This window comes from Gekko japonicus, unplaced genomic scaffold, assembly GCF_001447785.1.
Source record: "Gekko japonicus isolate JY-2015 unplaced genomic scaffold, Gekko_japonicus_V1.1 scaffold760, whole genome shotgun sequence".
NCBI lineage: Eukaryota > Metazoa > Chordata > Lepidosauria > Squamata > Gekkonidae > Gekko > Gekko japonicus.
This window is the reverse complement of record NW_015169798.1, coordinates 637,122-660,819: the sequence shown is the minus strand read 5'-3', so window position 1 is coordinate 660,819 and position 23,698 is coordinate 637,122. Positions and strand designations below refer to the sequence as shown.

The following is a 23,698-nucleotide window of genomic DNA, read 5'->3' as shown; positions in this document are numbered from 1 at the left end:
AAGATTTGCTCATGCAGGAAGATCCTTTCTGACCTCACTGCACTCCTTCCCCTACCTCTGCTCACTGAATTGTTGGACCGCTGCCCAAGAACAGCCAAGTTGGACCAAATGCTGATAGTCCCAAAGATCCGCTCAGGAGCAAGGAAAGGAGGAGATTCCACAATGGGAAGACAAAGGAGGAGGCAATTTGGAGAGTCAGTCATGGCCTTGTGAGCAGCACTGGAAATGCCCAGATGGCAGTCTCTGATTAATTGGAGCTCTGTTTTTAATCTATCAAGCTGTTAATCTATTAATGCCTTCAGGACCAAAAAAAAAGTGGTAGCATTCCACACAGTAGGGGGCTTCATAAAGTCCTCCTTCCCTTCCCTTCCCTTCTAATGTCTGTAAGATGAAAAGGGCTGTCCTATTTTATATCTCATAAGAAACACACTTCTTATTGTGAAGTAAAGAAGTAGTATGTACTAGGTTTTCTCTGAAGTCTGGCAGATGGCACACAGATATTTGGAAGCCATTTCTCCAAGAGATATTTGTAACTAGCCTATTTATTATTTAGAAATCACACCTACATATATTTTATAGTATGTTATAATAATATAGCTCCAAAACTCTATAATTCTTCACAATTTCAGTATATATTAATAAAGATGGTGTATTTGGTACAGAATCATTACTAATTTAGTGTGCAAACCAACAACTAGTCTACATAGTGAGAAACTATCTGTTTGCAAATGGAGGGTATTGCTATTGACCTTTCATGAGTATGCCTGGCTTAGGACCATAGGAATGGAAGGAACTTGATGCTGGAACATTCAGATTCATTTGCAGCTCGCTATTTCGTTACCTCAGACATTTAACCTTTGAGAAGTATCTGGTAGATCTGATGGTACAATAATTGAGAGGGAGAGGTATTAAATAAAGCTATCGAATTACTGAATCTTCCTCCAAGATCTTCCCTTTCCTCTTCCCTTCCCATTTTCAGCTAAAGAATTGTCCATGGTCCCTCCACCTTTCACATGACTGCACTTGATTCCTTTCTGCTATATTAATTATCTTCAGTTTTTGTTTTTTTTAAAGAGCATTTTTGTGCCCATACACCTATGATCAGTGACCCACCTCCCTCCGTCTTTGCAGTGGCTCCCTTAGTCACCAGTTCCAGATTTAAGGTTCTACTCATTTTAAAGTCCCCACCAAGGCTACATGTATGAAACAGTACAAATTATATTTGTTATGGGGATACCACCAAAAATGGCCTCCCTGTGATTACATCTCCTTTAAACCATATGGACTCTTTGGATGATCATGGGGAGAGAATGTGGCGCTTGTCAGCCATGGGCCAGAACACGTAATTAAAGGGATACCAGAGAAATGGCCTCATAATAAAGCCTCACAACTTAATAGTCTTGATCTGTAGGTTAAATAATTCCAGACGATGTCATGGTAACATTTAGCAATCAGTCTGGCCTGTGTTTCCATAACAAATATATAAAGTTCTGTGGCCCTTTCTCTCCTACCTCTCCTTTATTCCCATTAGGCATGCTTTGAAAATTCTCTTCTAAATTGCTGTCTGATTTTGGAGTTCCAAATTATCTGCTATTGCTTCTGAAATCAGTGTGATGCATTATTAGTAGTTCATGGTTTAATTTTCTTTTTGGAATTTTGTAGACAGTGTCACAATTTCTTACAGCTTACAGTTCCCAAAGTTTGTTTGTATTTTCCTTCACCCTCCATGTTATCACTGTGCATATAAAAATGGATAACCCCCCAAAAAAGAACAATGCAATGTCATTATTCGTACAGTATCTTTCTTTTGTGTGGCGTTTTACCAGTTAGCAGGACCACCACGCATCAGTAAAACCCACAGAAAAAGGATTTTCCTACAGGTATACATATCACACCAATTATTTGCTTTTTAAAACAGTGTTTTATCAATGCACGTTTGCAGATTGATAACAGAGATGGTGGGGGGAAATGCACATGAGCTGCGGCAAACCATATATGCTCCAGTTCGCAAATTCATTTAACAAATTCTCCTAGTAAAACCAGAATCAGGAAGAAGTGGAAGGCAATGCAGACCAAAATTCGTATAAATCTATTCATTCCTAATTCTCCATTAGTGCTCACTTTTGCAATCCTCCTGCTCCCACCCAGTGCCTGGCAATCAGACCATTAATCAAGGATTCCCCCCCCCCAAAAAAAATTAAGCAATATACCATTACCTCATTTTCATTACCTACCTACACTTAGGATTCATGCCCATACAGGGATCAGCCTCTGTTTCATTACCCAACTTTGAACTCCACAGCTATGCTAAGGCTGAACCTTCTTCAGAGCAGATACCCTTTTTGCCTGGCAATGCCCGCTCTTTCATTTTATTTGGGATTATTCGCACAAACCCATGCTTCCTCCATCCCTTTTGTCCAGTTAAGGCTGCACATCTGGTCGCCACCACTGCCCCTCATCTCTCTCAAATCCTGGAAAGAAAAGGTTTATTTTTGTTTGAATCAATGCTATTTGCTGGAGACAGAATATATCCTCAAAATGTTCTTTTAGCTGGCTCCACACTACCTGTGTTTGAGCAGCTGCAAATCAGGCATAAGATACATAATCTTGCTTTGTCCCCCTTTTGTATTTGCTTGCTGCTTGCTGCTGGCTGGGCCCTCAAGATCAGTAACTATACATCTCTGGCTTTGTATTTCTGGCTTCTTTCCTCCCTGCTGAATGGCAAATTGCTTAGTTCTTCTCAGCTGTTCTCATTCCATCACTAAAGTTTTCTGCCAGCCAATATTTCCCTGAAAAAGTGGTTTTAGTTTTCTTCTACGTTCTCTTGTCCATGACTGGAGCAACAATATTTACAACTTTGTACATCTCCCTGTGAGGGCAAAAGGCTCATGGATCTTAGTTTATTCCAGGGGTCATTTCCTACAGGAGCGCACAGGAGCGGAGCTCCGGCAGTAAAGAGTCCAGGGGGCGGGCACATGCAACAAGCCCTGCCCCCTGCTCCCAGCAGCCCTCAGTCAGAGCAAGAAGCAGCCATGTAAGTTGCAGAGCCCCCGCCCAGCTCCCTGGTCCAAAACAGTCCAGTGGCACCTTTAAGACCAAGTTTTATTCAGGTACAAGCTCTTCCTCCTCTGCGAGGACAGATCTGCACGTTCCCCCCTCCCCAATAGCTAGCAATCCAAAACAGTCCAGTGGAGCCTGAGCGGTGGTTGTTGCCTTCTGACACACTTCCGGTGATGTCAGAGTGTGTGGCATATGCAAATAAGTTATGCTAATGAGTTATGCTAATGAGCTCCTGCACCTTCTTTTCTACGAAAAGACCCCTGGTTTATTCTAATCCTCTAGCAGTGATTAGAAAACTAGGGTGTTATTTTTCTTAGCTAACTGACCCTGTGACTTCTTATTGGACTGTAATTAATTTCCTATTGTGTAATATACATTACTAGCAGTGAATCCTGTTGTGAAAGCAATACAACCAGCTCTAGAAAGATGTGGTGTGTAACGAATGCATAGCCTGGAAGCAGGTTAAGTACGTATTAGGAGTATGTAATAGAAAGGCACAAATGTAGAAGCAAAGTCTCACATACCTTATGTTACACTACACCTGGCAGGGCCAGCCCAAGGGGTTTGTGCGCCCTAGGCGAGGCCGCTTCGTGGCGCCCCCCTCAGATGCCGGTGGGGCCCGGTGGGGCCTGGAGACCTCACAGCTGGCCATGAGAGGGGAAGGGAGACAGAGTTGGGCGGGCCTCCAGGGCCGCGACAGGAGGAAGCCGAGAGAGCCGGGCTGCAGCTTCTCTCCGCGCCTCCCCCAGTCGCTGCCCCTCGAATTTGGGAGGAGGGCGGAATCCGGCCAGTGGCTCCCAGCCTCTCTGCGGCTTGCCGCCAGGCTCAGCATGGGTGCATAAAGCCAGGCCGGCACGCTCGGCACCAAGTCTGAGCCAACTCAGAAGACACAGGGCGGACTCGCTGCAGACTTGACGGGGAAGACCCGGCGACATCCACCTCCTGGCCCACTCTGCACAACTCCCAAGCAGAGGGGGGGATCCCTGGCCAGCTTTGCCCGCTCTGAGAGTCCCCTCCCCGCTTCAAGTGCCCTCGCCCGGAGTAGCTGGTGCAGGGGGGCGGGAGAGAGGCTTGAAGCGCTGTCCCTGGTGCGGAGGGTTGGCGGTGGAGGGGCGGGGGCGGAGGCAAGGAAGCCCGCCCTCAGCCCACGGGGCTGTAGTCTGGCTTGGCTGCGGAGGGCAGCAGTGGCTCTTTAGCACGGGGGTGGGTGGGGGCGGGGCGCAGTTTGGCGCCCCTGAGGGCACTTCCCCTGCTCTCCTTCTGCCTCGGGCAGAGCCAACTCGGGAGACACAAGGCAGACGCACACCCCTCCGGCGCTCGAAACCTCTGCAAAGTCTGCACGTGCAAGCACATCCCCCCCGCCTGCCATGCACAGACATCCATGTGCACCGTGTCCGCCGCAGGAGCAAAGCGCTGCCGCATTGGAGCTTGAGAGGTGCCTTCGCCTCCTGCTGGAAGGTCTCCCATCCCGTCCCCACTCAGCGTCACCCCCGAGCACTGCAGCCCCCCGTCCTTCGCAGGGTCGCCCCGGCTGGGGTCCTCCTCCTTCGCCCCCCCGCCCGGGCTCCAGACGAGCACCCTGTGCGCGCCTCCCCGCCGCAGCAGCTCAGACTCCGGCAGGCGGCTGGCTCGCCAATCCCGCGGCGCCTGGCTCCCACCCACACCGCAACCCGCCCTCGCCGCCGCTTCCCCCCTCCATGGCAGGGCGGGTGGCGGAGGCAAGGGAGCCCGGAGGGGTGCAGAGTCCGGTGCGGTAGCTCTCCTCCGGCCGGCCGGGATGCTGCTGGCCCACACGGGCTGTTGCTGCGCCCAAGCCCGGCGGCCCCGCTCACCATGAACGGCTATGGTTCGCACTATTTGTACATGGGTGGCCCGGCGGCCCGGCGAGGGCGAGGCACCTGCGGTCCGGCCATGGCACTGGCGCGGGGGTGCGGGGCAGGGCGCAGTTTGGCGCCCCTGAGGGCTGGTGTGCTCTAGGCAAGCGCCTAGCTCGCCTAGCGGGCGAGCCGGCCCTGATACCTGGTGTCCAAGGTCACACAATGTGGGCCAGAAAATGCAGCACAGAGATCTCCGTGGGGTCATTTCTACAGTTGGGCTCCCTCTAAGCTGTGGAGTCTTGTGAGCAAAAATCCTGCTTCCCAACTAACCATCAACGTATCGTTATCTGCTCCTCTGACTGCAGCTGACTTCTGCCCTCCCTCCTGGAGATCAATTGTGATTCTAAATGATATCCAGCCCTCACCTGGAGGTTGGCAACAGTGGTTCCCCAGAAGGGACTGGCTGGTTGGCAGGGTGGAGTCTATGGCATTGTACCTGTCTGAGGCCCCATCCCTCCTCAAACCTCACCCTCTCCAAGCTCCACCCCTCAAATCTCCAGGAATTTCCCAACCTGGAGTTGGCAACCCTATCTCCTTCCTAGCCAAGCATCAACCCTCCATTATCTGCCCCTCTGATTTCAGCTTTCCATCTCCTCCCCCCTCCCTCCTGGAGATCAATTGTGATTCTAAATGATATCCAGCCCTCACCTGGAGGTTGGCAACAGTGGTTCCCCAGAAGGGACTGGCTGGTTGGCAGGGTGGAGTCTATGGCATTGTACCTGTCTGAGGCCCCATCCCTCCTCAACCCTCACCCTCTCCAGGTTCCATCCCTCAAATCTCTAGGAATTTCCTCCCTGAAGTTGGCAACTCTATCTCCTTCCCAGCCAATTATCAACCTACCTTTATTTCCCTCTCTTCAGCTTTCCATCTCCCCCCCCCCACCTGCAGCCTCCACACAGTTATGGAGCACACACACACACTAAATAAATAAGGCACAGCGGTAGGAGTAAGGACACACTAGGAACCCACAGGGGTATAAACCTACAGGTTAAACGCCATCCTCTTCCCCTACACACCAGCCTCTGGCTCTGTGCTCCAGCCTCTCTCTCTCTGGCCCAAGTGAGCAGGGAAATTTCCATTCATTCCCCAGTCCAGCTGACTGTGGAGTGGCTGAATTTCTGCTGCCTCCCAGGGTCCCCCCACGTCTCTGGCTTGTGGCCTGGACAGCCTGGTCAGCACACGCAGCAGGAGCCTTTCCTAACCTCCTGTAGGACGAACACTGCCTCCTCCACCCTGTATGGGCTTCAGTCTATATTGATGCTGCCCTGCCCCTTGGGACAGTCCCTCTTTTCCCGCTCTTTTTGGCCTTGGGGCAGCTGGGAATTGTAGTCCAGCAGATGAGGAAGCCCCATTCAACACAGTGAGGGACAGGCCCCTCTCTGGAACTACAGCTCAATTAAACCTTATCGTAGAACATTTTAAACAAACAACCACAGACAGCAGCCAGGAAACTGCCATTTCGTTACACCTACCAACAGCCACTGAGGTAAAAGTTACTCCTACACAGGAGGAAAGTAGGAGAAGCATCTTTGTCAAGAGAGAAAGCCATTTGCAAGTAATTCTGACTGCAGAGTGGCTGAAGGCGGAGTGGGTGGGGAAGAGCAGCCGACCCAGCATACAGCCAATGACACGCGAGTACTCTTGAGTGGCGGCTGATGGGCCAATGGCTGTGGGAGAGCATTTTACAACCAATGTGAGCGCATGGAATGTTGCCACTTTAAAACAAAATTATTATATAGAGAGATGGTAACTCTTAAATGAAGAGGTTGCTCTGCCAACTTTCTGCATTAATTTCCATTGTATCCAAATTATCGAGGATTCATTTTCTCATCTGCTCCATAGGGCAATCAGTTGTAAATATATTAATTGGAAAGGAATTGTTTCCATGGAAACATATTCTGAGCAATCAGATAAATTCTTCGGTGTGCAGATTCAAATCTCTTGTGGATTGGGAACATCCCTTGCGCCCAGGAAAAGAGTATACATCTCTCTTGTGATATAAGACAAGACAATGTGCATATACAGTTTCATTAACACTGTAATTTAGGTCTGGATCAGGCCCAATGTGTTCATGTTTTGAAGAGGGTTCCAAGTAAATAAATACTGCTGCAATGTACAAGAGAAAGGAGTAGTTTTAAACAGAAATTAATGAATACATTTTGCACATAGCCCTCCAATGTGTGTGTGTATATAAAAAGACAAATTACTGTAATTATATGAAAATGTTTAAAAAAATGAAAATGTGTAATATATTAGTAACGTGCAGGTCTGTGGTATTTCATAAATGCACCTCAACATATCTTTCTGTTAAATTGTCCAGCCATAATAATTTGTCTTCGCTCTGTGGTCTACTTGGGTTGGTCCTTGATGATGAGATACCTTGCTATTAGATGAGGTTGGGCTAAGAGAAATACAATACAGTGCTTTAGCCGTCTGCACTGTCTTTCTATTTTCCAAGACCTCTGCCCCAGTGGACATTTACTTTTTATTCTGTTTCTCCAGTCCCTTTCTGCTCTACAGAATAGTTTAATGAAACCACGGCAATATGGCAGAATATGGCAGAATGTTGTACTAACAATTTTAGTCCAGTATAATATCTTGGATAGCAAAGCCTGGAAGTAATCAGACTCACTAGAATACATCATAAACTAGAGCATTCTGTTCCCATGAGATGTAGAGTTTCTACATTTTAAGCTTAAACATGCTTATGACCCCACAAACAATTAAAGGGCCAGTACAGGTGAAGCTTTTCACACCATGGATTTTATTTTAACACACAACCCCTGCTTTTTCAAAGGATCTTTTCAGTTCCCAGGTTTGCACAAAGTTAGTAAACTGGGGTGTGCAAATTTGACTCTTTATTCTACTTAAAGGTAATTATGCAGAAATATATTTCAGAGCCTTTACCTTTTAAAATATTAACCATTACAGAAATAAAGCAAACTTCCCACAGTTTTTAAGGATTGTTTTTAGAATAATGTTTGGGATCTGGAGATTTCAATTGGTGCTATTGTTTTCCATTTTAGTCACATATATAAAAAGAACCATGACATAACAAAAATTCGGAAAGGAAAAAGTGAACAGCTTCTGAGGGTAGATGACCATGATTTCACCATGAGACCTGCCTTTGGAGGTAAGAAATTGTTTGTACAAGTTCCTTTATTACTGAATTGTTCATAAACCTAATGCCATTCCCAACAGACTGCATTGTCCTACACATTATTATAAAGTTACTTTGTACTGGATAAGCCAAAGATGATGAAAATAGTTGGGCAACTTCCTGATTTTCCAGGAGCACATAGAAATATTACTCCCAGTCTCAGCATGTTGCTACATTTTATTTCAGTTTATGTGATACATTTTATTTATTTCAAAAAACGTGGGGGGGTGTAAGAAGGGGGGAATAAATGGGCGGTATAGAAATGAAAATAACAACAACAACAATAATGATAATGGGAGGGAAATATAAACAAAAATGTCACAATACTGGTAACAGATTTCTAAAAACAAGTTCATATGCAATTGTCATATATATTCCAGGTTCTCAATTCATTGATTTACAGGAGATGGGCATTTGTCTCTCAGATGTTGTAATACCAGCATGGAGGATCCATTTTTGTTAGCTTCCGAGAGATGGGCAGATAATTTAAAAGTACATAATCATCCTCAAAACTCAATGAACATTCTAATACAGAATTAATATGAGTACTAACTTCCTTCCAGAAAAACATAATAACTGGGCATGCCTGAAGCATCTGTTTAAGGGGTGCATCCTGTGAGTTACAAAGCCAACAATGACATTACTCAATCCTTTATGAAAGAGTCACTGTGGTACCCAATATATCCTAAGCATTATTTTTTTTTGCTTAATATGTTGCAACTTTCATTACTTTGGCAAAATAGGGCAACCTAGCTCCTTATTCCATTCGTTCCTGAGACTCTGCATAACATATTTATTAATCAAAATCAAGTGTTTATAAACAAATATTGTAAGTATTGTTTTCTGCATCAATTCAATTAGAGTTTCCAGGAGTGAAGGAGACTCTGAGACACATAATGCAACAAGGTCATCATTAGATATCAACAAATGTTGCAGTTTATTGCTATTCAACAGAAGTTGACAAGTTATATCTACACTTCAGCTAAGAAAATGACAAAAACTCATTATCAACTAGTCCAATGTAAAAATCTCCCCATCAGTCCAAGCTTACAGCACCAGAACCAGGGAGGAAAGAAATCTGTTATTGGGGGTATGCCAAAAGAAACAGAAAAATCTTCAGCTGCTGGTGGAAGACACAAATAGAGGGAGACAGAGGAATCTCCATTGGGAGGAAGTTCCAAAGTTTTGGTGCTGCAACCAAGAATGCCCTTTCTTAGGTCACTACCTGCCTCAAGTGGCGGAGGCAACCAAAGCAAGACCTCTGAAGATTCCTGGAGTGGATGGGTAGGTTCATATGGAAGAAGGTGGTCCTTAAGGTATATTGGCCACAGGCTGTACAGGGCTTTAAAGCACCTTGAATTGAACCCAGAAGTGAATTGGAAGTCAGTGTAGAGGGAACAAGACTGGAGCGATATGGTCCCTACAACCTACTCCAGCCAACACCAACTGTAGCTTCCAGACAGCCTTCAAGGGCAGCCCCACAAAGCACACATTGCAACAATGTAATCTAGACATTACCTGGGCATGCACCAAAGTGGCAAAAATTTTCCTTAGTTCAATGGGACTTGGGTAAAATGTTATTATTACGGTAGCCATGTTTTTTTTCCTTTAAAATATATGCCTTGTACTCTTTCACTAGTTTTGCCAGATTATATCTGCTTGTGTTTCTTGGGCTCCTTACAGCCACAATACCTGGTGATGGAAACTGAAGTCTGTCAAATATATGATGTTGACCACTTATGTAGGGTGATAGACAAATATTCATGATTATCACAGAAAAGTGCTTCTGGTGTGATAGGTAGGCTTGATACGAGGATACTGATAATATTTATTTATTTATTAGATTTTTACCCCGCCCTCCCAGCAAGGCCGGCTCAGGGCGGCTTACACAATAATATTAAAATATAATATAATAATACAATGTACAATATAAAATCCAATTAATTGCAATTTTTTTAAAAAATAAAAAATATAGCAGCTGCAAGCATTTATGTTTTGGTAGTATGTCACCATTTCTATCACTGCTGTCCTATGAAGAAGAAGAAGTGGTGGTATTTATGCCTCACTTTCCTCTACCCTAAGGAGTCTCAGTGTGGCTTACAATCACCTTTGCTTCCTCCCACCACAACAGTCACCTGAGAGAGTTCTGCGAGAACTGTGACTGGCCCAGGATCACTCAGTGGGCTTCCTATGGAGGACTGGGGAATCAAACCTGGTTCTCCAGATTAGAGTCTGCTGCTCTTAACCACCACACTGGTTGTCATCCTATGCTGAAATCAGTGGGTTTAGAAGAGTATAACTTTGCTTTGGATGACAAAGTAAAAGCTAGAAACAGGTATTGCTTCCCAACTCCATGGCGATGTTGTTTTTGTAAATAAAGATGGATCCCTAAGGCAGCTGGCAGGCAGGACAAACACTCTAACCACAGGAATTTGTTTTACACCCCCCAAAAAAAATCTATTCATTTTAATACCTTCAAATAAAAAAAAGATGATTTCTTTGTAGTATATTTTCACAGTGTATTGGCAAAACCTAAAACTTTAAAGGGGAGTAGCACCTTCAAAATCAGGTGATGTAACTAAAATAAATGAACCCTGAGGGAAGTAATTGAATTCTGATCCTCAGAGAAACTTTAGAAGCATCTTGTTTCAGGCATGATACTTGGTACTCTTTATATATAGGCATGCACGCATATGTCTGTGTAGCAGAGTGTAGCCCCTAATTCCGTAGAGCTTTTTTGCTGAATATAGTCACCGGCCTTTCTAACTGGCAGAATTAAAGCATGTTAGTGGCAGGTGCAGTACATGAGGGCTGAGCGTAATTTAACTTCAGGCATGCTCACAAAGAGAATCTGGTAAAACTTTCATTGGAACTGGGAAATGAGCAGCTTACTTTATGGCAAGGGATCAGGTTTGTATAATCAAATTTAGCTTTGTTGCCAAAAAGCCTCCATTTTGTTGGGCTGTCTCTTCCTTCTTCCACCTCGGAGATGTTAGATTAGCTTCTGGCTGATAATAAGATGAAGTCATGAAGCAGTGTTTCAGGTAATTAATACCTGAAAAGAATAGATTCAGGTGGGTGGCTGTGTGGTATTATTCCCTTCAATAAACATCTATGCTTCTAATAGTGAAGTCTAGCTCCCATGTGCATGTATCTAAATCTGTGGATTGGGGCCACACTGACACTAAACAGATTTTCCTGCCCCCCAAAATCTGATTTTTTAAAATGGTGGGGTTAAATTTCCCCAAAACGTGAAGGGGGGGATGTTTTTTGCACAAGTGCAAACAACACAGCTGCCTCTGGGCTTCAGGCACCTGAGTGGTGCTGTGGGCTGGAAAGCTGTTGGTGCAGTGGGCAAGTGGGCATTGTGCCAAGAATAGAGGGGAAGCATGTGGGCAAATGCTTCACCAGGGATTGGGGGGAGCAGGTGTAGTGTGTCAGGGCCGGGCATGCCTGGACTTGCCCAGGCACAAACACCACTAGCTTCATGCCAAAAGACAATGGGCCAGTAGGATCCTAGCCAGGCCCAATGAAAGGGCTAGGTCCCAGGCCAAGAGGCCAATAGGTCTCTTGGGCATTGTAAATAGCCTATCGGGAGTGGGGGGGGGTGTTTGGTGGTGGGTTTCTCTGAGGGAATATAAGCCAGCCTGAGAGCCGGTTAAGGTGTCTTTTGTTCCTGACAAAATAAAGGTATGCTTAGCTGAAATCACTCTCGGTTTGCATACTTTTCAGCAGGCAAGGACCCTGCTGAGGATGAGAGGAAGTGGGCAGGTGAGCGCTGCACTAACAATGGGGGCCCAGACAAGCAGAGCACCAACAATGGGGGGGGGTGAGAGACAATAGGGTGAAGGCGAGCAGAGAACTGATGAGGAAGGTAAAGGTGAGCAGAGAGCTGAGAGCTGACAAGGGGGGCAAGCAGGTGAGCAGAGGTCCCAAATAAAATATAGGGTGGAAAGAAGATAAATATTTACAGGGGAGAAGCAGAAAAGGAGAAAAAGGGGAAACAGAAAGAGGAGGCAGATGAGGAAACAAAAAAGGTGAGTGAGTGAGTGGGGACAGTGGCTGCTGAGGGGAAACAGGAAAGGACAGGTATGGGTGGGTGGGAGAGAGGGGTAAGTGGGCCTGTAGCCATGAGCGGCTCACAAGGGTGATGCCCCCTCCTGAATTTGCTCAGACCCTACACCATTGGGTCTGGGGTGGCCTTGCCCTCCTGCTCAGCCACTGCCTGCCACCCAAGAGCAAGGTGGGGAAGTAGTGGGGAAGGCCTCAGCAGGCCCACCTGAAGCAGCTTCAGGCAAGCCAGTGAGAGTGGGGGAGGAAGGGGAGGGAAGGTTGCCTGGCTCATCTGGAGCAGCTCCAGGTGAGCCGCTGAGAGTGGGGGTCTGGGGAAAAGCCTCAGCCACTAAGAGCAGCATGGACAAAAGCTTGGCTGGCCCTCCCCGAGCAACTGCAGGTGAGCCGATTGGGGAGGGAAGATCAGCTGGCCCTCCCGGAGCAACTCTAGACAATCTGGCAAGGGAAAAGAGATTAGGAGAGGCAGATCAGTTGGCTCACCCAGAGCTGCTCCAGGCAAGCCAGCAAGGGAAGGGAGGGGAGTTGGGCTGGCTACTCTCGGTGAGCCAACTGACCTCCCCTCTGTTGCCGGCTCACCTGGAGTAACTTTGGGTGAAGCAGCCAAGCTTAGCAGCTCACCTGGAGCTGCTCCGGGAGGGCCCTCTGAGGTCTCCCCCCCTCTCAGCGGCTCACCTAGAGCTGGGCAAGTCTGTGAGGGAGGGAAGGAAAGGTCAGCTGCCCTGCCCGGAGCAACTCCTGGTGAGCTGCCGAAAGCAGCAGAGAGGGGAGCGCAGCCCCCTTAACAACAAATTTGCCCCCTTACAAAAAAATGCCTGGCTACAGGCCTGGGGAAAAGGCAAGGGGCTGCAAACAAGGATGGGAAGGGGGGGGGGACCAAAAGAGAGAGAGAGATAAATGGGGTCATCAGACTCTTTCTGTACCCTCCTGAGAGTCCTCTGTTTTGTATTTCTGATTTCACTGTATGTGGATTCTCAGTGCTTCCAAAGAAAAAAAGGGGGGGGGACTCAACCCAAGATGAAGCTGTGATCTAAGAGGGTCAAGCTACAAGAGGGTCAAGCTACAAGATACAAACGTTTATTAGGGTGTACACATAAATAAAACATAAAAAGGTTAAAATAAATAGTCTAAATATCAGGCTCAAAGAACATATTTCATTCAGAACTGATTGTTATACATATCCAATAGATGGGTAAAACATTTGACTTAAGGACCATATGCGTTTTATTTATGTGTACACCCTAATAAACATTTGCATATTTTTATTAATTTCTCAGTGCTTCCTTCAGAATTTATGGAGACACATGACTTTGTCAGCACATCCTTTTGGACTTTTATGTGTATCACTGCCCAGATTGGGGTATCCTCTAAACTGGATGTAGAACCCAAATCAAAGCTCCTTTACCCTAGGAATGAGAGGCAGCAGATGGAAGTTAGTTCCCTTATACACTATTTGGGGCTTTACATTTAATTGTTTCTGGGTCTGCCCTAGACATGCACTGGGAGTGTCTAGCAACTTTTGACACTTAATGTGTGATCTGGGACTCAGATTGAAAAATGGGCCAGATTCACAGGACTCATTGATTCCACTGACTCACAGGGTAACAGCTTAATGGCTATCAAGAAGTATCTCTAGCTCAATCAATTCAGTTGTTTACATCACCATCATCTCTGCCCATATGTCTATGTATCAACATCTTTGTCCACTTAATACAACTCATTTCTTGCATACAGCACAGAATCTTTTCCAGCTCTCAATTTCCTCCTTATAATTACAAAATGATTTATGTAATTGTACACATGTAAATAGTAATAATAATGAATCACATTCAGCCCTTCCAGAGTTTTCCTAGTGCCAGTGACCTTGGTGAAACTAGCAGATGTTCAGGTATTATTTACTACAGATATTAATATTTAAAGCTTATGTAAATAGTTCATTTGGGCTCCCTTTCTCATACTCTCACTGGAAGCATTTCATCTAGGACATCTCATATTTTTTGACAGAGTCCATGAATAAGCAGCTTTAGCTGATACTTAAAATAGCAGTATCTTTTCCATCGAAGAACAGCCTAATGCTTCCTATGATGCAGTTTACTTCTCATCCACCCCCACTATGTCATACCTTCAGATCCCAATGGACAGAATTTAATCAGTATATATAGGCTGGAGGCATAAATAGTACCGTTGCAAGACCATTAACTAGTTTTTGCAGTATGTAATAGGTATGTAAAGAAAATAGGTATGTAGATTCTGAAATCCAGTTCCGGTCTCGACGACGACGGATGCGGTCGGGACGAGCTCCTGACCGATACCGTTCTTCACCCTACCTTCTGGGTTGAGGAGATTCCCCTCGGGGGTCCCAAAATAAGAAAATAGGTATGTAAAGAACTTCAGAGGACAGCCAACTTCAGAGGACGGCGGAAGACAGGAAGGCCTGGCGTGATCTGGTCCATGGGGTCGCAAAGTCGGACTTGACTGTGCGACTGAACAACAACAATGTAAGGAAAAGGTACCACAGGACATAAGTAGCCTGTGAATGTTGCTGGCTCCTTCTAAATCTGCTTCTGCATTGAGGTTTGCTCCTGTTTTGCCCAGGTTTATTTAGAGAACCCACTGGTTGCATGCAGCTTTGCCACATATTTTGTCTATCCATTAGGAAGATGAAGGGACTCAAGATTAGTCCTAGAGTAATGCCATCACAAGAGAAGCTGTTGGCATTCAACCTTTCATTTGTTCAGCATTTTTCTTATTGCATAACTAGTGCACTTCACAGCTTTGGAACACTATTTGCATGCACAGTTTATCCTTGTCATGTAAGACAATAAGTCAACATTGTGTCAATGTTCAGAGGGTAGCTGTGTTGTCCTGCAGTAGAACAACTAAGACTCGATATTTCAGAACTCTTTCTTCATTATTTTGTAAGCCTTGAGGAAGAATACCTGTCTGATATTGATATTTCAATTGTTTCCTTAGCATCCTAAGCTGCTTTCGTAAGGGATTTTTCCTCACATGGACAGTGGGAAGCCCATGAAGTATTTGGGAGTATTCAGAGGAAGTGGTGTCCAAGATGGGCATGACTTGTCTGGTTCCAAATTTCCTCCCCCACTTTTCAGCTCTTTCAAGGGTCTTTTCTTCCTCTCCCAGCTGAGCTGTGCTGTAGCTTGGCAGGAAAACAAAATGGGAGGGTAACCTGGGGGTTGGAGTTCCAGGCTATGGGCATGCTGGAATTGCCATCATGCTACATTTTTGCACATGTGCAGTGGGGCAAAAAGGGAGGACCAGGGGACAGCAGCAATGAGCACCATGGGGGCAGAATGGGCTATTCCTGCTTGTTCCACCCTACTTGCTGCTGCCACAGTTAGGGTACAAGTTTATGTCTCCATGTAGAAACAGCATTAGTGGTTCTGACTCATCTTAATCTGAATCAGTTGGCTCTGAAAGGCTAAAGAGTATTGACTACAGCAGGGGTGTCGAACTCATTTGTTATGAGGGCCGGATCTGATATAAATGAGGCCTTGTTGGGCCAGGCCACGTGTGTCATAAAATGTAATGCCAGGCAGCGGAGATATAAACTTTATATAGGACACAGACAAACACAAAGATTTTTTAAACTATAAATTTTTAAAACTATAAATAAAACATGCTTAAAACACTAGCATTAAAACACAATCATACAGGAGAGCCTTGCCTATCAATCTCTCCTGTGCGATTGAGACTGGTAAAGCAAGCTGTAACATGGCAGCAGCAGCAGAACTACAAATGGAAGTAGGAAACAGCCAGGGCATTTCAGGCCTGATTGGGGCCCTCCAAGGGCCTGATCTGGCCCAAGGGTCGCATGTTTGACACCCCTGGACTACAGCTTTTCATTTCTGAGTTTTATGCAGCCTTTTTGATACACCCTTAAGCAGATACTGATTCATAGAAACATAGAGTGGAAAGGGACCTCAAGGGTCATCTAGTCCAATCTCCTGCACAATGCAGGAAATGCATAGCTACCTCCCCCCTGCTCCCCCCGTGACCCCTGCTCTATGCCCAGAGGAAGTCAAAAAACCTCCAGGATCCCTGGGCCAATCTGGCCTGGAGGAAAACTCCTTCCTGGCCCCAAAGTGGCAATCAGTATTACCCTGGACACAGAAGAAAAGGGCACAAGAGCCAAGCACTGGAACATCCCTTCCTGCCCTCCCTCTCACAATCTGCCTAAATTCATAGTGAGTCATAGAATCAGCATTGCTGTCAAATGGCCACCTAGCTTCTGCTTAAAAACCTCCAAAGAAGGATAGCCCACTACCTCCCAAGGAAGCCTATTCAACTGAGGAACTGCTCTAACTGTCAGGAAGTTCTTCCTAATATTTAGCCCCAAACTCCTTTGATCTAATTTCAACCTGTTGGTTCTGGTCTCACCTTCTGGTGCAACAGAAATCAACTCGACTCCATCCTCTATAAACAACCTTTCAAATACTTGAAGATGGCTATAATATCACCTCTCAATCATTTCCTCTCCAGGCTAAACATACTTGGCTCCTTCAGCTTTTTCACATAGGACGGTCTCTAGACACCTCATCATCTTTGTCACCCTCCTCTAGACATGTTCCAGCTTATCAACATCCTTCTTAAACTGTGTTGCTAAAAACTGTACTCCAAGTAAGGTCTAACTAGAGCAGAATAAAGTGATACCATCACTTTGTATGATCTGGAAACTATACTTTTGTTGATGTAGCCCAGAATTGCTTTTGCCTTTTTAGCTACCGCATCATACAGCTTACTCATGTTCAGTGTATGATCTACTGAGACCCCGAGATCCTTTTTGCATATGCTACTACCAAGACAAGTCTTTTGTCTACCCCTTACAATTTAGTATCATCTGCAGATTTAACGAGCATTCCCTCTGTTTCTTCATACAAGTCATTTATAAAGATGTTGAGCAACACAGGGCCCAGAACAGATCCCTGAGGCACTCCACTTATTTCAGTTGTTGTGTGGATAGGTGAGCAGATAGCCAGTGACAGGCATCCTCCAAGTCTAGCATCCTAGTCAATCACCTTGATCCTCTGCTTGGACTCAGGGGCTTTTGGGCAAATATTGCAGACCATGTGAGGGGGGAAATGTGATGCTTAGAGTAAGAAATCACATACTGATTCACCTGAGTGTTATGAGAAGGACAAGGCAAATTACAAATTTGGGCATATGGGGGATGCTTGCAGGGGAGAATTGGTAGGGAGTGATTAATTCTTTCCCCACCTATTGGTCCTCTCACCCAGCCACCCATGCCATTTTAAAACAGTTTTCTACAGCCAGGGTTCAAAATCAGAAATAAGCTAGTTTGGAGGGAAAGCACTGTCAGGCAGAGTGAGTGTGTCTGTGCATGAAGATGAAACGACAAATGATGCAAAGTAAAGAATCTTTAATAATTGTATAACTCCTATGCATTTCGTGTGCAGCTTTGTCAAGGGGAATCTACCAAAATAATACAAACAAAAAATATATATTTAATACATCATTTGAAAAGCAATTAAAGCATATTAATAAAACACAGGGCAATTTCACAGAGCATGTACAGAGTGCAATTCATAACGAGCTAATATTAAGACAATTGAACCAGTATTAACATCCACTACATATTATATAATCCCAATAAAGTCTTTGTTTAAATTGTTTAAGAATCATACCAGCCTTTCAGATTCTTTTAGCTACATTGCCAATATACACTTTAACAGAGTGAGCTGTCTGGGCTTGTCTTGGCCCTTATCTACATGGATGCCTGCCAGGAGATGTTCTCATTTAACTCTGTGTGTATGCAGATTTGCATGGGAGAATGGGTAGGCACCAGAAGGGTAAAATATCTTACCCACCAATTTGTCTGACCCCTTCTCCTGCACTTGTGACATCTTGGCAAAGCAGGGTTTGGAAACATATTTGCAAAGGTAATGTATAGTTGTCTCACATAGTACTAAAATGATGCTCTCTTTTGATATAAACCATATGTAACCCTTCACTGAAAACAATTTTATAACATAAGCAACACTGAAACTGCAGGAGGTGCCTTGTAATTTTGTAAAGATGCATACGAGAGTCAGACAGGTGGCTGTCATGTTAGTCCTTCATGTAAATGCAGGGCTGGACTTCAATCTCTGGGATTGCTAATCCCTGGCCTCTTTGCAGAGATCTAAAATTCAATCAAGATTTGAAATAACTGACTAACTAGGCTGCAGCAAACGTAGCTCACAAAACTGCAGGATTAGCCACGGTAGCTGGGAGCCAGCAGGCAGGTGCAGCATAACTTTTCTTCAGAGCCCCGTAGCCTAGGCCCTCTCCACTTGGTGCTGCCTTCCATGCTGAATTGCCAAAGTAATACTACAGTGCCTGTAAAAAGCAAAACTAATAAAGCTTGAGTTCCTCAGGGTTCATTCCAGACTTTGTTCAGAAGCAGAATGATGGTATATGAAGGAGAAAAGCACCAGATCTCTCTTACAAAACCTTGTCCCTAAAAAGCCTCATGGGTCATACCGCTCTGAGTTTAGCATCCTGTACACTTCTGCAAAAGCACATTGTTAAAGAGAAAGCAAGGTTCAATGCACCAAACAGGAAGAAAAAACCCTGATTGTAAAGAAATTAAATAGAAGGGCATTTTAAAATAGAACTAATGCACTGTAGGGCTTTGAAAGTTACCCATGAAGAAGTTACTCTAGTGAGCAGAAGGCCAAACAATTCACAGGGCACCCTTCCAGGCATATATTAATAGGACATGTCCGTTCTAGGTCATGAAATTACTATAAACTACAAATGGATAACTGTGAGCAGAATGAAAAGGAAAGCATAAAGACTAATAGCAAGGAAGGACCTATGGGCACATATATGAATGCTTCCTATTTTAAGTATGTTAACTGCTATGCTTTTAGGAAGGAATACTGTGAAGCAACTTGACAAACAGCCATGAACAGCTCATTGTTCATAACCGGTGAAGAGGATGTGAGCTGCAGTGGAGGGTGTTCAAACATCCCTACTTAAAATTGTGCCCCTCACGTTGTGTTCTGAATCTAATTGCTCCCATCCCTGTATCTTCTTGCTAATAGATGGATGTTGTTTTGAACACACCCATCGCTGCTCTGTGACTCTAAAAGCAGGAACCTGAGCAACTATCCTATTCCAGATATGCATGCAATCTGTCATGTCCTTTACCCTTATCCATTCATATCACCATTAATCCAAAACATGAAATTAGAAATTCTAATGTTTTTATTCCCAGTTTAAGTATAATTAAGTGTAATTGCTGTCACCAACCTACCACTTCCACAGTGTTGCCAAGCAGGCTAAACTCTCAAGTTGGGGAGCCCACTGCAGGATGGTGGCTGGTTGGAAAGCAGCCACCAGCCCCCTTGACTATCCAGAGACCAAGGGACCAAACTGAAGTTTATGGCAGGTCAACCAGTATGAAGTTTTCATGAACTTTCAAGCAGTTCATGGAGGTTCATTCCAGTTCATGAATGGATACATTTCCAGACAGACTGTCTCTGCTAAAAAAAAAAAAAGTTTACCAAACTTCAAAGCAATGCCCACCCAAATTCTCCAGCCTTGAAAACACTGTTGTCAGTTTCAAACTAGTCATGTCAGTTTCAAGAGGGCCTCCTCCCTTTTGCCAGGGTTCCTTTGTGTTCATTTCCCATTTTCTTGCATAGAGCGTATAAAATCCCACCTGCCTTACTTGGATTTGTGACTCTGTGCTTTGAGATCAGTCCTTTTAAGCTTGCAATGCCAGTGGCACTGGGTTCTGCCAGGCAACCTGTGATTGCAGTGTGGTTCTACTGGGCTTACAAAAATACCCCCCCCCATTCAGTTTCTACTGCAGAGATTCTCTGGTTTGACCTTAGTCCTGTTGGGTTTGCACTGCCACAGTGGTACTGGTTCTGCTGGGCATATTGCACTAGTTCTGCTGGGCTTGCAAAAATGCCCCCCACCTTCAGTTTCTGCTATAGAGATTCTCAGGGACTTTAATTCTGTTCTGCTGGGCTTCTATTGCCCTTGTTTTCTTGCTGAAACCAATGGAGGATGAGCATAACCTGGACCCTGTAAATTGAATCCTCACCAAACTTGGTGGGCAGGTAGAGAAGAGTCAGCTGGAGATCCCCTGCAAGTTTGGTGTCTTTAAAACACCAGGTGGCTATTTTACTGCATTATGAACCTCACAAACTGAACTGGTTCATTTAGCTCTTAAAGGTTTGTGACAGTTTGGGGTTCGTGAACCGGGCACGCCACAAACCACAAACTGTCATGAACTGCATTTTCTGTTAGAGATGGAAAACATCCATCCCTAATCAGATGTAACCCAACTGACCCATTGGTGTTACTGACAAGGTGATGTAACCAATCAGGTGAGATTGCCAATTAATTTCTGATGTTCTGCAGCTGCATCAAACCCAATTTTCAAGCTCCCACAAATCCTTGCATTAATAAGATGGAATGTATAGGCCCCTTAGGCGGCCTTAAAATTGTTAGGGCTGGACCTGTGAATGCCTCCCATCCTCCCTTATTTCGCCCTCTGAGTCACTGTCAGCTTGGCCTTTGTGCTCAGAACGCAGAAATTTTTCATGTTCTGTAGGCCTCATGCCTGAACCAATGTTTGTGTTCTAACAAGAAACTGTGAGAGAGGCCTAGTCTCTTGACAATTGCGAAATGAAACTAATTTGTTTCTTTGATGGGAACCACCGTAACAGGAAAGTTCCAAATGTCCCATTGACTTCCAAGTGAGAAACTATTCTCATACTAAAAAGTGGTTATTCAAAAGCAAGTAGGATTATGACACACACATCTTGAGTTACACATACATCTCACAACTATAATCACTCAGGTGAAAGCATGCATTATAATGGCACATGTCTTTAATACTTGTGCCCATACTACAAATGTAATTAATGACAGAAAGCAATATCCAAGGGCTATCCTCATAGTCACATGTATTCTCATGACAAAGTGGTTACCTTGAGATATTTTAATGTATTTTGGCATCAACAGTTGTTAAGGGAACAAGCGTTGTGAGATGCTCCTAATACGAACAGTAAGCTTCTTGTACTTTATTACTGGACCTCATGCCTTGATATAGAGCTATCCAATATAACAGTGAGACACAAAGTATATATGTAAACATGAAGAAATTAACTGGGCATGGCATCAATAACAATTTCATAAATCAATAAATAATTATAATTAAAGAATAATTCATTTATAGACAAGCAAACCATTTATACAATTTCCAAACCTTAAGCAACATTATTTATTAATTTTTGAAATTGTTATTGATGCCTCGCACAGTTAATTTCTTTGTGTTATGATATAGAGTCATGCATGCACCAGTTGCACTTTTCAAGTGACCTCCTTTATATAGAGCCTTCCCATTTTGGTGAATGCCAGAACTAGGGCATTCTCTGTTGTGGGGCCAGTACTGGTCAGAATGGGTAACTTTCCAGAATGGGTGATGATGGCACTTTTTCTAGCCTTGCTTTTCAGACAGGGTTACTGGCATGAGGCTGGCAAACTGTGGGAACCTCACAGTGGGGAGGGAACCTCAACGGCAACATAATGGTGTTGCTGGCAATACAGTGATGTCATTTTCGGTTGTACAAGATGTGACATCAGCACACTGGGATGCTGATGATCACCCCTACAATTTCCCTTGCATTTTTCTTCCATCACCCAGCTGAGAAGCAATGAGAAGGGCCTGCTGGGGATGGGGGATTCCCCTAGCTCCAGCAGAGATTTGGCAAGCCTATTTTCAAAAAGCATTTAAGAGTGTATTATTTCAGAGAGCTTTTTGTAGAAAGTGATGTTTTACGTTTCCAAAAACTTCTTCTACTACAGAAAAGACTGGTTATGTTGTAATTCCTGGGAAGAGCCAGGGATTAGGCAATAGTAACACCCACTTTCTGCTTCTTCTCCGTTGTGCCTGGGCAAAGTGAGAGAAAGCCCAGGCTGAGAGAGCTCTGTACAAAAGTTATTCAAATAAAGTTGTAATTTTCCTTCAAAGACCGAGATTGTTTTTTTATGAAGACAAGAAGAACACACATTTTATCCTCACAAGAACAAATCTGCAACTGGCCCGAGATCACCCAATCAAGCTCTATGGCAAAGTGGTAATTTGAACCTGGATCTCTCAGTTCCTAGTCTGAAACTCTAACCGCTATATCACACTGACTTTCATGGTGTGGTTGCTGTTGAGCAGTAGCAAGCAGCTAGTCATGCAAGTCATGCAAGTCATGTGCTCTAGTGTTTGCTACCAGGCCTAGCTCCAGTGAGTCCTCACTTAAACACTAAAACAGCTCTGGAAAGATTCCTGACCAGTGTTCCCTCTAAGCTGAGTTAGTGTGAGCTAGCTCACAGTTTTTTAGCCTCCGGCTCACACATTTTTGTCTTAGCTCACAAAGGATGGCTCCAGAGCAAACTAATTTATGCAGTAGTCAAATTGCTCGCTCAGAACTTTAATGCCAGTAGCTCACAAAGAATTTTTGCTCACAAGACTCCACAGCTTAGAGGGAGCATTGGTCCTGACCCCTCCCGCTGACTTTTACTGATAGAAACCAAGGCTTGAAGGCTGGCAGTGCTGTTGCGGTTGCCTAGCAATGGTCACTGAGGGCATTTATTTCTGAAAGCTACAGGCACTTCTATTATTTTGGGGGGGTTAAACTCCCCAAATTTTTGTTCATTTGTTTTTAGATTTCAGATTTAGATTTCAGATTATTCTGCAAACTAGGACAATTTTTTAGGTTTGTAGAATGATCTGTCTTGTATGGCTCCAATCTCCAGATTTAAGTATCCACAGATTTGGTCATGTTGAGTTCAGGTCTGCCTCAGGGAGACAGCTGTGATAGTTCAAGTCTGACTCAGCAGAAGAGTGGACAGACTGAAGGGTAGCTTTGCCTAGTAGTATGGCAGAGTGGTTTAGCTCTACCTCTGGAAAAGTACAGAGTACCTGATTGTTAAGCCTGTCTCTGATAATAAGCAGACCTTGTACCATTTAGTCTGACTCTTGGGAAAGGGTGGGCTGGTGTGAGTGAAATCCTGCATGTGTGAGAGGATCCAGCCTTGTGGCTAGTCAATAAAAACCTGTTTGTGCCTGAAAGCTTTTTTAAAAAGTTCAACTACCCTCTGAAGCCATAACTAGCCTAAACTTAGGTGCCTCAGCCAGGTTTCTCCTTTGTCTACCTAGAGACCTGTGCTGCTGATCTGTTCTTTGAAACCAGCCTGTAAATAAACAAATCTTCTTTGTTGTTTATGTTCTAATCCTGCCTCAGTGATCTCTGTATTCTACTTCTGCACCACAATATTTAGCTCACAGCAGTGAGCCCAAAGCCCATATACTTGCTTCCTTAGGAACGCTTTGTAACTGAGGGGAAGGTTTATAGTTTAAAACAAACCTAGTTCCCCCAAAATCATAGGAGGCTGTGTGGGTCCCCTCAGTTGATAGAAAAGGCCTGTCTCAGTACTCATATATAATGTTGCACAAATTTCCACCAGTTCCCCTTCATGAGTTGGAAGAGCCCCC

The 23,698-nt window shown here is 44.6% G+C and overlaps 1 protein-coding gene across 2 annotated transcripts in view; it reads left to right on the top strand.

The window, feature by feature from the left end:
* LOC107115387 (gamma-aminobutyric acid receptor subunit rho-2) overlaps positions 1 to 23,698 on the top strand; it is a 70,932-nt gene that overhangs the window by 9,155 nt on the left and 38,079 nt on the right. For both annotated transcript variants that reach the window (XM_015417082.1, XM_015417081.1), the window contains exon 2: positions 7,964 to 8,070. In XM_015417082.1, coding sequence (XP_015272568.1) covers positions 7,964 to 8,070 — 107 coding nt within the window. The remainder of the gene's footprint in view (positions 1 to 7,963; positions 8,071 to 23,698) is intronic.